Here is a 15,029-nt window from a genome sequence, read left to right as displayed (position 1 = left end):
CCTGCCATCATAAATGGCTGGCATGTGTAATGATTATTTTTTATGTATTTTTACTGTGACAGCAAGTGGCACTATGCTGCATGCACATCCAAGTGAAGAAAATTGTCTTTAGCATGCTAGTTTACATCAGCATTTCTTCATTTACATCTCTGCCACTAAAATTTATTTCATCTATACTGTGGGCAGACCGGAGCAGTACTTAAGGCTATCACCACAACGCAAACATACTTTATGTACACCTCTCACAGAATGTCATATCTCAAAGACATAATGGGCTGCTGCAACTGCAAATGTTAATAAACTGACTATAATTGGTAGTCGATATGCTAAATTTGATGTATACTGGCAAACAAGACCTGTTTATGATGCATGTGTTTAACGCTGTCTACGTGCTTCTTTGAAATACATTTTGATTTTAGGAACAAATGCTTGCTGTGGTCACATACTGATGATCCTTCAAAATATGATTTCCTGATTATCACTGAGCTTTACTAGCTACATACATACCTCAAATAATGCCACATTGTACAGAATCTATGTGGCCTAACATTAGAGGCTACCTTAGATCAAGCATCAAATGGAGCCAGTCTGCAACAAGTGATGGTATGCTTTTGATGCTTACCAGACATTTTCGGCATCAATGGCACCGATGACAATGCATTTCTCTAGCAGCCTCTGACATCTCACATGGCAAGTCACAAGAATGGGTGAGACACATTCACTCACACATTACATTTTTCCATGAGACCAGTGGCAGACAATTCATTGATTTACATGCATAAATCAGAGATTAATTTTATAAGTATATGGTTCATTTACACCTGATTTTGTAACTGACATATGTTTAAATGATCTTATGTGAACCACTCTGTTTGTCTGCAGTCTGTGTACCATGAGCCAAGGAAGTTCACCTAACCTTACAGTGCTGGTGTATCAGTCACAGCTATACCATTGTATTCAATAACAGGTTTTTTGTTCCTCAGCTCCCACACAATATTATTTGATTTACAGCATAGCCGAACACCTAAGTGGCCAGTGACATTTGTTCCCTCCACTGATAATAATGATTTTCCTTATGGCTGATAGGGCTGCAGTCATCTATTTACGCTTCTGGAAATAGAGCTGTCCAAAGACAGTCTTGACAAAAACAAAAGGCGACAGGGAGCTATTGTTCTGTAATGGCTGCTTCACATCTACTGCCACATGAACAGCTTCCCCCACCTCTGCAATTGGTGATAAAACTTAGGCCATGTTGTGAGAAGATATGGAAGCCAGGACAGAGCAAGCCCCTGCAGTCATATCCTTGCTCCTCAGCCCGGTCATCTTGTGCTGTCTCCAGTTTAGGCTGCTAATGGTGTAGTAGCTTGCAATTCTACTTTCTTAAAAATGCAGTGCCTGGACCATTCACTTTTCAGTTGCTATGTGTCTTTTTTAAAGTTTGCCCTAGTGATGGTTCAAATGCAAAAAACTAGATTAGGAATGTAATGCTTCCATTGCTTATAGGCAGACCTACTTTCTATTCTACACACTTTTTTCTAACCAACAAGCTAGAATTTGGTTCTATATAATTTGGTACCAAAAGCTACATTTAACTGACAATAAGATTGCGAAGTAAGACCCCCAAAAAAGTTGAAAATTCAAAAATTAAGCCTTACACTCTGTTCTTAACCCACAGTGCTAATGGCACAGGAGTCTTGACCAAACAACCGGGGAGGTGAAGTACACTTCCAACAAAAAGTGTAAGTCTGCCCCTTAAGTTTGAATCTATTAGCTTCTGCTATTTTCATTCACAAAATTAGCCTTAAAAAATCTTTTTCTTTAATTATCCCCTCCCTTTGCCCCACTTTGAAAGAAGAAAAAGAACAAAAGTTCATAGGAAGATAGAAAATATGTATTACATTTATTCAGGAGACTTGAAAGGGCTCCTTTGGAGCCATTTATGTCTCTCCATCCCAGCCTACCCAGTAAATATACAGTTACATAGTTTTTTAGATGTATGTTTTGATAAAAATTAATTTGTGTCTACAGTCAATAACCTTTTCATAGGTTTATACATTAAAAGGCCAGAGGAAACACTGCCATCATCTACTCTGGCCTCCTGCATCATACAGACCATAGTTCTCTGAAGATACACAACTCTGTAGAGTCAGCTTGATAGACTGTAACTGATTAACACAATGCATATGCAGTTTTGTATTGTTCCACAGTACAGATCGTGGCAATAGCAACATGGAAATGTTTATAAAAACTTTATGAAAAAAGTTACGGCACATGAGCAGGAATCCAGATTGCAGAACTGAAAATATTTTCAATTTGTTTTTTTCTTAATTCTCATAATTATAGGCCCTTGTAGAAAAACAACTGTTGAAAAATAACATTGGCTCAGAACTTTTACTCATTTGAGTTCTAAACTAGATCAGGCAACAACACTAATTTACTCTGAACCTCTATAATTTGAAACTAGTCAGTGTGTATTTGGGAATTACAGTGAACACAATTGCTCCTACATCTTTTACTTAAAGCAAACCTTTATGACTGTTGTATAACCTACTGAAAATAGGAGTATGTAATAGAAATGCTGACACAATCTTGCTCTGCATGACATAAACATGCCAATATAATATTATTTTTTCTCCCTCTCTCTGTATATAATATATAAGCACTTTTAAGTAAAAGAAAATAGATTAAACTATCAACTTATCATGTATTCATGTATCTAGGAAGTACCATATACCAAGCACTAGACTTATCACACTTACCTTCCTGCATAATTAAAGTTAAATTCTCCAGATACAAACATTTTTTGTTACCTTATCAAATAACAACAGTCAACATGCTCAGCACTTCATTACTGTCAGGGAAACAGTTGCACAAAAAGTTAAAGCTGCCACGAAAGATATTTCAAAATTTAAGTGAAATTTTCAAGCGAATAAAAAAGCAGATGAGATGCTGTTCTAACTTAAAGATATTATAAAATAAGTTCTGCTGTTATAGATGAAAACCAAATGCAGAATAAGCAGTGCTGTTAGTATTTTCCACCAACTATCCAAGGGACAAAATTGGAACAGCAACATGAATCATGTTCTGTCTGTAGCAGAACATAAGTTTTAGTAGTTTGTTGACAATAAAATGACTTAAATGATTAAAATATGCATGTAGGTGTATATGTGTGTTTGTGTGCATTTGTAAGTATACAAACACACACACACATTTTAATAAATATGACAAACAGGCATAGAATTCCAAATTCACCAAATGAGCTGATGTGCAGCAAATATCCTATGTTACTTAACTGTCATTTAATCTATATTTTTAGCAACTGAATTGGATTTACTAAATAATGCTATGGGCTGATACCAATGTACTTCTAACCTACAGTATGCAGTACCTCTATAAAACATCTCCAAAATGCCATCTGCATTGCATATTTGTTGTAAAATTATATCTTTTTCTAATCTTCATTTTTTTTAGCCGTACATATGTATATCTGTTTATGCTCTAAGAAATAAGTTTGCAATGCTTTATAGCATGCCACATGTTCATAAAATAAGTCCTCAAATCAATATAAAATCATGTAATTGAACAAAAAGGCATACTATTTTTCATGCTATGCTCAATATAAATATAAATTCAAGGCAGTCAAGCTATCCATTACCAAAATAATAATAACCATAATATATATGTATATATACCTACACTCTCTAAAAAGTGATCCAGTTATGTGGATTAAGAAACCAGTAAGAAATTGGTTGAATGTAGTATAAAATTCTCATTTTATGTAAAAGCCAATACTGGCCATTTCAAGTATTTTAATACTTTCCTATAACCTTTTTCATAATAACTAGCTATTCGTAGAAATGATAACTTTATACTGAAAATTGTATTCAAGTTAAATAAAAATTAACTTCTACTGTAGTTCATTTTTAGAGTGTGCATGTATACATAGCAAAATACCCTTCTACAGCTCTATCATAAATATTTCAGTTTATGTCAGTTCTTTTCTATGGAAACCCTTCAACATTTTTTGCTCAAATTTTGGATAATGTATATCAGGCCTTTTAAGAAGTAAAACTCGTCTTAGTTCATTCGCTGATTCCCTTCAGTTTGTGCCAGTTTGCAAGTTAAAGGTCAAAGATCAAAGACATAGGACAGTACACTTTAAGGAAATTCAGACAGTGAAGCTGTTCACAGAAGACAACGTTTAACTTGGTAATGACAGTCAACAGGTCAATAATCAAGTTCAAGGCAAGCTGTTCATTGTTGCAAAAGCTACTCCCCTCAAATCCTGGCTTTCATAAAAAACCAGGTGTCTGACTTTTGGGGTGCATCATTCTCACCATCTTTAATAAGTTCACAGCCCAGTGACTGTAAAGCCTATCACTGCAAGAAGCAGCTCCTAAAATCAATAAAGAGGTCTGTCAGTTGCTGACTTTTCTCTAGGAAAAAAATATTGATACAAACCTGCTCTGCAGGTCACATGAATATGACAATACTGCTGTTAGCACAAATTACGCAGAATGACAAAAATGCTTTGGTGGTCCCTTGGCTCTGTCAGTGATATCATGTTCGGCTGAAGGCCAGAAATTTGACTAACCCTTTGAGAACTATGGTAAACATGCAAAGGGGTAACACACCGAAGGATACTCATGCAATATCAGAGTCATTGTTTTAGCTTTCCTTTGAAACTGTAACTCTACCTCTGCAGAGGCAAATTGAATTATCATGCAACATAGTTTAAAAGATAAATTCAAGATGCTTAAGATAAAAGGCTAAGCTATAAAACTGATGCCAGTTCAGAAAAATTCTTGGTAAGCGGTAGAAGTTATTAAAATAGGTTTGGTTCCTTTAACCAGAAAGTAGCCGGTAAATATATTTTGTTTTCTATTTATGTTACAAATGTTTTTCTATCAATAATGTAAATAACGAAAAACACTCACTTGCAGTCACAGGAAATCTGTTTTGAAAAACTTTTAAAACCTGTATTACCCAAACACAATCCTATAATTTAATGACAACCAAGATTAACATCCATCAGACTCCGAAAACAGATGCAATAGTTCTCAAAGGGTTACACCACCAATGTAATACCAGTGTCAAGTTTCTCTGTAGCATGACTGTTGCTTTAGTTCATTGAAATCCACTTCAGAAACACACTGCCTTTTACCATGCTTTGGAATGAGTGCTCCTGGCAGACCTATGAAAGGCCTGCGGCAGTTGGCTTGGTACAGCTTGGGAAAGATTATGCAGGAAAACCAACCAAAAATCAAACAAACCAATAAAAAGGTTCTGCTTGAATATAGTAATGAATATAAATGAGTTTAAAACATTGAGAACGTAGCCCAGAGCAGCTGTAAAAAACACAAAATGAATGTATCATTAAGGCTGTTACTATATTGCAGATATTTTGGCCCCTTGTTTGTTGGAAAATGGCTGTCCGAACAGTCTGAAGTCCTGCTGTCATCCGAGTCTCCCACCTGACAAAACTGGAAGTAGGAGTATAGGACTTTATCCGTAGCAGACAGAAAGCAATCCTCTTTGGAGACAAAGCTGTTTTGGGTCTTCTCACTTTCCTGAAAGTTCCGCTGTGTGTTGTTGTGTTCTAAAAAAATTTACTTTCAGCAAAAATTTTTTCAAAGGGGAACAGGCCTTAAGGGAAAAATGTAGAAACATTGGAGATTTTTTTTTTCCTCTTCATTAGTTAAACCTGACAGTTTATAGGGCATTGAGCGTGCAGAGGAAAGGCCTAGAATCGAATGACAAAGAAAGACAAAGGACTGAAGAAACAGCAGATACTGTGTATCATGGAAGCTTCCCAGCCGAGCGAATCGCCACTCATGCGCAGGACAGGCAACCCCCTGGGTTTTAAAGATCAGCTTTGTTTCAGACTGACAGATGCCCGCTCCTAGCTAGGAAACTGCATAACAGCTCGTGTTGACTCTCAAGTTACCACAAACTCCTGGGAGGGAAAGAAAAAAAACGAAAAACCCTACATCACACCCACTCTTGCATAGAGCGTTTGCAGTACAGTATGTGGCGGGGTGTTCCTTTCCTTTTGAACTGGAACACAGTGTAAACCAAGACAAGGAGGCACAAGGCCAGGATGCAGGGAATGACAATGGCTATGGCTTTCACAGTGCTGGCTGTGTTGTCCAGTTTGATGACAATGTCAACGTCATCTTGAGGGCTGTGTCGGTCTTTATCTCGATCTGTTGGTCCATCACAACCCATAAAATCCTTGAGGATGGATCTGGGATAGCCAGGTTCCACCCTGAGCATCTGGTTATTGAATTTCCAGTACTCTTTTCCTTTGTAGAAGTATGTGAAGCCTGAGAAAGAAAATTGCAATTATTCATGGTCATATTGGATCAAACCATGCCATCAACACACCATGACCAAAACTAACGGTGTCAAATTATTTTGTAATTGAAAAATTAAAAAGATGTAAGGAGTGGACTTCAGTTATAGGTCTTTCAAATCTTGTTTACAAATTTTATTTATTTACTGTCTGTAGAAAATTTAACATCAGGGTGGGTTTTTTTAATTCAATAAACTGGGATTTTATTTTCTTCCATTACTACAAAAAATAAAGGAATTCCAGAGAATATGATCTTTGACAGACCTGGGTTCAGCTGATTTGTACTTTTGCTGAAAACCCAACCAGCGCTGGAATCCTCAGGGCCAGGACTTTAAAACATCACAACCTCTTCAAGAAGGGAAGTCTACTGAAACAAATTGCAGTGCTCTGCTAGCCAGAAATGAGAACTGACCCTCCTTAATGTTACATAGCCTACTGCTGTACTTCAGAAGAAGGAAACTGGATGAAATAACAGCAGCTTTGTCAAGAGAAAACAGGTGTAACCAGATTTAAGTTCTCTACAAAGAGCTGGTATTTGATCATTCAGCGCAATCCAATGTTACTAATAAACATGCCTAAATGAAAAAAAAGAAACCAACAAACAAACCTTGACTCCTTGCCAAAAATCTACATCACTTTATTATCCCAGCTGAAAAATAGCATTGATCTGGCTAGAAACAAACCTTCAGGATAAGAGAACTTCCTCCTACTGTTTATGAACTGAATGCAAATAGCTGGATTTTTCCTTATCTTCACTTTATAGACCTCAGTTTATTTCCTGCAGTACTAAAGGCCACTGAGAATACTAAGACAGATTGGGCACTATTTGTCATTTTAACAATGCTTCCTGAAAAGATCAGTAACTGGGTAGCTGGAGATAGTATTAGCAATCACGTATTCAAACAGCAGTTAAGTTTCTTTCCATTCTAAAAAAAATTACAGTATATTTTGCAGCTCAAACTGTAAAACAAATTTCATCAACTACTGTCACTTTTCAGAATAGAATATTTCAACTGAATATTGAATATTCTTCTACAGTTTTTGCTGTAATTTTAATGGCTTTCCTAGCCACTGAAAAGGTACTATTTTCCTTTCCTTAATCCCTTATGGTTTTATTGTCTGAGAATATGTTAGTATGTCTTAGAAAGGTATAAACCTGGTTAAAAAGAAAACAGAAAGGAAAAGCACAGAACTATATCAAAACAGTAGTTAGGAGGCTTGTTCACAAAATGCCTTCTATTCTGATATGATGAAATTTTAAAAGTTTAGCATATATAAAGTTCCTTAAGGCAATCTGTGGTTTAAACAAAAAATATTATCAAATGTAAAATTTCAGTATTTTGAGCCACAGGTTGCCCTAACTCTGCATTTCGTATAACTATGTGTATGTAAGAAAACACTGTACATACTGGCCTTGGATAAATATTTCAAGTGTGGAAATTTGATATATTATCTCCATCGATATTCCAATACATATATGGAGACTATATACAGATATGACATCTGTAAATCTATATTCTTACATATATACAGATACATATATGTATACATCAGGGGTACATATAAGTCAGAATACTGACATTAGGTTGTATTAATTGTTATTATACATTGAAATATCAAATTAAAACTGTTAAAATCAAAGCAGCAAAGTAATAGCCAGTCCCTATAGATCCAGTAAAAATTCTTTGATAAGAGCATATTTTCCACTGTAAAACTCTGACCATAGTTTAAATTTTCCTGTCATTTTGCTGAGGCAGGAACCAGGATAACAGTCAGTAACAGCTGAAGTATGGAAGTTACCAGCAGAGAAGAGTAGTTCTAAGACACTGAGTAGTTTTACTGCTTCTCATGGCAGACCAAGTGACCTCACACAGCTGTTGAAAGTGATTTCATCTAATCTGCTTAATTTACTGAGCCTGCTTTGTGAGCTGCTCCTTACAACTTTCCAGGTGCTGAGAATAGTGAGTGCAATTCCTGACCCAAACAGCATGGAAGAGCTTAGCAATCACTAATATATCAAATACAAACTCAAATTAGGAGTGGTAGTACGCATAAGGCAAAAAAGCTCAATGGGCTACTAAGTTAGACTAGCTTTTCTCTTTCTTCCCTCTAAAAATTGCTCCACCATCCACTTTAGCAGTATTTCTGGCTGGGAGGTGAGATGTTCTATGCTTCCCTCAAGGCAGAAAGGAAGATTTCTCCACTCTGGAGAACCTTGTGTGATCTCAGATTCCATGGAGCAACAGAAAGGAAATTTATTCTTCACCTCCTCCTACGAGTTTCTACCACAGCGTTAGAAACTAAATCACAACATGGGAAATAGCAAGGAGAGTTTCAGAGTTGTTACCTGTACCATCCAAGCTTCTAGGACACTAAGTTAGGATGCTGACTAGTGTAGGAATTTGTTTTTTCTTCTCTTTCCCAAGCCTCTTACTGCAAGATTACCCCAAATTTTTGCGGACAGTGAAGGAAACCCCTTTGAGATCAGACTTATTGCAGGTGTTCATTTGCTTGGTTTACACAATTGAAAGACAAGGGAAAGAAAAAGTATTTTTTAAAACAAAATGGTTTAACTAGAAGACGTGCTTTCAGATGTTCCCTTACAAAGCCATACAGTAAAACTTCCTTGTCAACTCTGCTTCTGCCCAAAGACAGGAAAACAGTTTAAGGCAAAATGTAATCAACTTCTTTCCAACTAAGCTGTGGCACTTCTTATTCGCATCTGTTTTTGTTTCTTTTCATATAAACAACAGTGAAGTTGTGAACTGTTTCTTAAGACTTCTATTTTCTTGATTTCAGGGAAAATGTCTTAATGGTCTTCTTGGGAACTTTATGGTGTCATTTTCAGTCCCTCTTTCTGCCCTGGGGCCCTTTCAGGCTTTCTGAGAAGAATACTCTCATTCCCTGTCTCTCTTCCATGATCTCATGTCATGTTTTACCACCCTCACCACTGAAAGAGTCAGAGCATTGAAGCCACTGGAGTAAAAAAAGAGAAGTGGCTTTGATGTAACCAGGAGTTTTTCCTGCCTTAGGAATGAGTACTCTGCCTCTTCAGTACTTTCAAACCCACTGGTCTGAGTGTTACAGTAAGATAATTTTTGTTTGCAATGAGAGACACATAAACCTGAGCTCAGTACTTACTATGCAGAATGCAATCAAGGTAAGAAAAAGCCTCAAACTTCCTTTTGGACGTAAATCTTTAAAAATAGTCTTAAAAAGTAATGAAGGGAAAAAAGCAGAGATTATATTCATTACGTTTGTCTGTGCATACATAATGTTTGTGCCTATTTCCACATATATGTGTATTTACAGTTAGTTATTGAGTGTGATGTATGCAAAATATCATCTTAACTGACCTACTTTCCAGTTAACAACAAAACAAAACAAAACAAATAAAAACAACACAAAAAAATCCAGTCTAGCCAAAAGGCCAGAATCCAGAGAAGGTTTCTGCTTCTGGATAAAAAAAGAGACAAAGCAAGGAAGCAATTAAACATTTTTTTTATGAAAAAAAAAAAAACCCAGGCATTTCCATGGTAAATTACTTAATCAAGTTAGAGGTTGAAATAGGAGACTGAAATGGTTTATACAAGCAAAGAAATCTTTTTATCTGCTTATTAAAAGGAAATTAAAATAATATGGCAATATATACATGAGCTGTCTGTGAGGCAGAGTAAACTCAGAACCTACTAATAAATAAATCATAAATGCCATACAATTCTCCAACAATGATAAGTGACGACAAATGCATATTTTTATTCCTGTCAAAGGGATCTAAACACTGTGCAACTGAGGGCTCTGTTGGCAGTCTGCCAGAAGCCCTGGGTAGCACTGAATTCTCATAAGATAGAGGAGATTTTGGCTGCTCTCATTCATTTGGAGGTGTGGGCAGCTGAGAGTCTAGGTTCCTGCGTGTGGTGTTGATACAGGTAAAAGCACGTCATACTAACATCCCTGTGATCTGCATTTCTGCATCATGGGCTTATGTCATCTTTGATTTACATAGATTCCTAGGGATACTTCTGCTTAGATGACGATTTTGCTTCCCTTTTCTAGTTGTTCAGAATGAAGGTAATACCTTCTAGGCTGTTTAAACAGCCAACACCTTGGCAATTCAAATAGAGATATACTGTGTTTAGGAATCCTGTTCTAAGAGGTACTATAATTCAGCAGAGAACAAAAATAAAGTGAATTAAGACACAAGAAAAAAATGGTAATTAAGGTTTATGATACTAAATTTGAAAGATTTTTCTACATTGTGTTAAATGATAAATGGAAACAAACAGCCATTTTCACCAGAGCAAGTTCTACAGCAGGAAATATTCTGTTCATAAATCAAGAATTCCTTCCCTACTTAACCTGAATAGTCAATCACCCCTCTACTACTCAAGCTTACAAAAAGAGTGTTGGCAAATCATTAAAACAGGAATGTGTTTGCATACCATTTTCTTTGTGGACGAAGGCTCCCTGGGGAGATTCTGGGATACCTTTCCAAATTGTGATTGGTTTTGGATAACCAGGGTCCATGGATCTCATTTCTTCACTGTACCTCCAGTACCTGTATTTGTTTTAAAAGACCAAAAAAAACCAAAAAGGAAAAAAAAAATCATAAGATAGCAGATGAGTAACTACATATTTTTTTTCCTTTTAACATTTGCTACATTCATTAGCCACAAATGAGAATACTTGACTTCTTTTCTTTGAACATGCTACCAGATTTCAAAGAAATCTATATGCTGACTGGACAACAATATCATGTAAGCAGAAAGAAGATAAAAGATTTTTGCCCTTTGACAAGCAAATCAGCATGCATCTCACTTATAATTGCAGCAATTCTGATGCCTAGGACTTCTGCATGGTGACACAGAGAGATGCAACATATGCAAAAAAGATACATTAATGTTTTAGATTAAAGTAATGAAAATGACAGGCGATTCAGATTAAAATAGTCCCAGTCATCTTGATTTAACTCCTTATACGTATGCATTACAGTAGCTTTTCAGTTCATTAGCATTAAATAGGTACAGTGTAATACAAAATTCAGCCTGCTTTTGTGCCTTTTGCCAGCCAGCCCTACTCCAATTTAAAAAGCTTCAGCATGCAAATTCTGGGGAACCTGAACATGTAAGAATTATCTACACTCGTGAGTTATTTTACACTTACAGATAATGTTGACAATATCTTTGTCCTTATGCAGCTGGCTAAATTGCTATGCATATCTTATTATAAGCTATTTCTAAGTATTAACATACTGTATCTCTAGTATCCCTGTGTATCCTGATGTAATATTTGGGTGGGTCATTTCATATTTTGATTGGCTCCATAAACTTCGAGCATATCAATTTAGAGCATAGTTTTCTTGGAGAATTTTTTTTCCAAATCAGCTTTAGTCATGTGAAAAATTACATAAAGAGGCAGCCACGTGCCATTTCAGGACATCAAGAGCCTAAGAATATATCACTTTCATTGATAATCTGGTCACTGCTAAAAACTTGACCGTTTTTCTAATTTGAATTCATTTGACTATAGCTTTTAGAGATCCTTGTTATGATTGTTCCTGGTATATTAAAGAGTCCTTAAGTGGATGATATTTTGTGCCTGCAAAGGTACTTAGACACTCTCATCAATTCTTATCTTAATATTTTTTAAAAACAAAATGGTCTAAACTCCTCTGTATTTCTCCCTGTGGGGCACTGCTCTGGCTTTAAACTTTAAATGAAATTAAAACGTGGCAGATTTCAAGCAGGTTAAGAGCTGGCAACTTACATTAAAAAACACTTGTATTTATTTTTTCTTTCTTATGCATAAATACTTTTTATAGCCTGATTTCTTAATCTAGTCACATATGTATCAGTAACCAGCCAACAAAGCAATGCTCTTTATTTTGAAATGTAGCATCTTTCAGAGTTTACATGGAGAAAGAAACAACATGCAGAAGTAGTAAAAAAGGCACTGACATCAATAATACTACTGCAACCAGTTCTTGCTCGTCTTTTGACTCTGTGTTTCTTCATCCTTAGTTTGCATTTTCTCTTTTCATATTTGCCTGTTCCCTCTTTCTCTCTGTTTCTTTACTCTCATTCTTTGCTGAGCTTAATAGTCTATTTCCTAATCTCCATTTTTATCTATATTACTTCTTTATCAACTATCTTACCTTTTCCTCTATTCCTCTTTCCCAGAACCCTATTTCCTTCCTGCATACTTCCACTCATTTTCCTTTTTTCTCTTCCAACCTTTTCACTTTTTTGAGCTCCTTCTTTTACTAACCTTTACATTTTTCCATTAGGCTGCATGATGGAAATGGACAGTCCTATAGGACATTCAAAAGTACACATTGTCATTAAAAAATGAGTCTTTGAGGACAGACCCAGTGCACATTCAAAAGTCCCAAAACTGTTGTTTTTTCAGTATTGATGAGAAAGTCTATGAGGAAAGGACTGGTCATGATACTACCTCAGCAATCTGTGCTGGAATAATGAGCATGTCTACAGGGTCAGGAAAAGCCTAGTCCTGATTCTCCTTGACACGCCAAATGTTCACAGGCAGACTCCCCAACGCTGGTTTAAGCGATTTGAGCTTTACAAACTATATAAATTGTGTTACTGTATCTCAAAGACTGATAAAGTAACAGAGAGAAAATAAATGAAAGTGCACTTTGTGGCTTTAGAAAAAGGGTATTTGGAAAATATTTGCTAAAACATGTTCTTTCTTGTACCTAATCCTATTTACTTAATGATATTCTGAACGATTGGATGAATAAGCTTTATGAAGAAAAAAGCCATTCATTTAAACTCTTAAGTACAAAAACCAGTCATACCAGACAGGGGCATAAACAAGGCCATGTGTCAAGAGGTGCAGCAAATGTGTTATCATCTTGTCTTACACTACTCAATTCTTGCAGGAGAGGAATGTAAATGGGCAAAATGTCTTCTGTAGTCATCTTCTGTACCCTCTTTAGCTTTCACACCATTATTTGAAAGAATTATCTTAGTGTTTAAATGGATCCTTTCAAATATTAATAACAATGATCCATACATGAGCTGCTTTAGACATATGAGTATTACGATACCATTTACTATTTGGACTTTTAAATCTTCTTACTGGTCTGGGGTGCAGGTTTTTTTCATTTTATAGCCAGTATTTGATGCCTTGTATTCTATTGCACTAATTTTTTTATGTATACCACTGTTCTGGGACATCTAACCCTGTCTAGATTCTGCCTGGAGCTCCTTAACTACAGATTACTGTCAAAACAAAATCAGTATACAGGTCACTGAGTTACATAAAGAGGAACTTAATCTGCTATTTTGACACTGGTGTAACTTTTTGGTTACCTTTCATTCCTACCTCCTGCCACTGAGAAGCTACATTTATGTTACACCTTCTTCAGGAAAAGATCCACCCCTATAGTAGACTTATACATACTGCTAAACCCAACAGGAGAATTGAACTTTACATTAAGAAAAAGCTGTGATATAAACAATACACATTGAGAAGCTTAGTGGTATATGGGTTTATTCCCACTGGTGGCCAATATTCTGTAATAGCTCAATTATCTCTGCAAGGCTCATGTTGTTCGATCTTCTTCTAACATACCGTATTGCATTTATATCCTGCTGTGTTTCATTGTGCTTGTTAGCTCTAAGTAGCAACTTCTCCATCAACAGATGTTTTCTCTGATAGTTCTTTTTGTCTTCTGTTATTACCACTAGTGTTTTAGGAAAATCTTAACTATAAGTAACTGCCTGTGCATGGAACTATATAAAGACACTGATGAATAAAGCCTAAAGGAAGTATAGGTCACTTAAGATTCCTACCGTACATACTTTCCCAGGAGTGAGGAGGTGGAAAATTTTTACCTGAAAATGAACTTTCTTTAAAAAAAAAATATACTCAACCAGGGGAAGCAAATTATTTAGGTGTCTTTCTTCTTCACTGTGGAAATTGATTGCTTGAGATGATACCTAGTTTTCAGTCAGTACAAAGCTTTTACTTATTTAGCTACTTTCCACATCATGAGTGTCGGAGAAATTTTTATTTTTTAAAAAAAGCTTTAACAGTAAAATTGGTTGTGGCAATCTGTAGTGCAGTGTTTCAGTACTGCTAACAATGATCAACTGTAGTGTGCTAAACATATTCTGTTGTGCGCATTAAATTAATTTCTTAAGTGATCAATTAATACTATTAGTGTCTCAGAATCCTAAGTACCACACAGTAACAAAAGCAGTCACCATACTTTTAATAAAACTAATAGAATCATCACAATTATTAATAAAGAATAATTTGTCTCTGAGCACTCAGAATTTGCACAGTGATACATCAATCAACAAACATAGTAACATCCTGAAAACCTGTAAAATCCATCATTCAGATAACTTGCAGGGTTTCAAAAATTAATGAGTTCTCTTGACATCTCTATAAAGCAGACAAATATTCTTTTCCTTATTTTTACAGACAGGGAAATGAAGACACAGAGACACTAAGTGACTAGTGTAAGTCTCTTTCAGGACTGGAAAATAACTCAGATTTCACAATTTTTTTCCATTCTTTATTAATCATAAAAATAACTGTCCTTTCTGAAAGGAACTGTAAGATTTATTTCAAAATAATTCCTAGGGAACTGCTTAAATGGTTTTCTAGCTTCCTGGTTTAGCCGTCATTTCCCTTTCCTACC

The 15,029-nt window shown here is 35.8% G+C and overlaps 1 protein-coding gene across 1 annotated transcript in view; it reads right to left on the bottom strand.

Annotated features, from left to right (window-relative positions):
* Positions 1 to 1,875: 1,875 nt before the first annotated feature.
* The window catches only part of MMP16 (matrix metallopeptidase 16), a 184,897-nt gene continuing 171,743 nt past the window's right edge, over positions 1,876 to 15,029 (bottom strand). The window contains exons 9-10 of the mRNA XM_064442461.1: positions 10,798 to 10,913; positions 1,876 to 6,326 (exon numbers count right to left, since the gene is read on the bottom strand). Of these exons, the coding sequence (XP_064298531.1) occupies positions 5,992 to 6,326; positions 10,798 to 10,913 (451 nt within the window). The 3' untranslated portion in view covers positions 1,876 to 5,991. The remainder of the gene's footprint in view (positions 6,327 to 10,797; positions 10,914 to 15,029) is intronic.

This window comes from Phalacrocorax carbo, chromosome 2 (genome assembly GCF_963921805.1).
Source record: "Phalacrocorax carbo chromosome 2, bPhaCar2.1, whole genome shotgun sequence".
Classification (NCBI taxonomy): Eukaryota; Metazoa; Chordata; class Aves; order Suliformes; family Phalacrocoracidae; genus Phalacrocorax; species Phalacrocorax carbo.
This window is presented reverse-complemented; position numbering and strand designations above follow the sequence as displayed.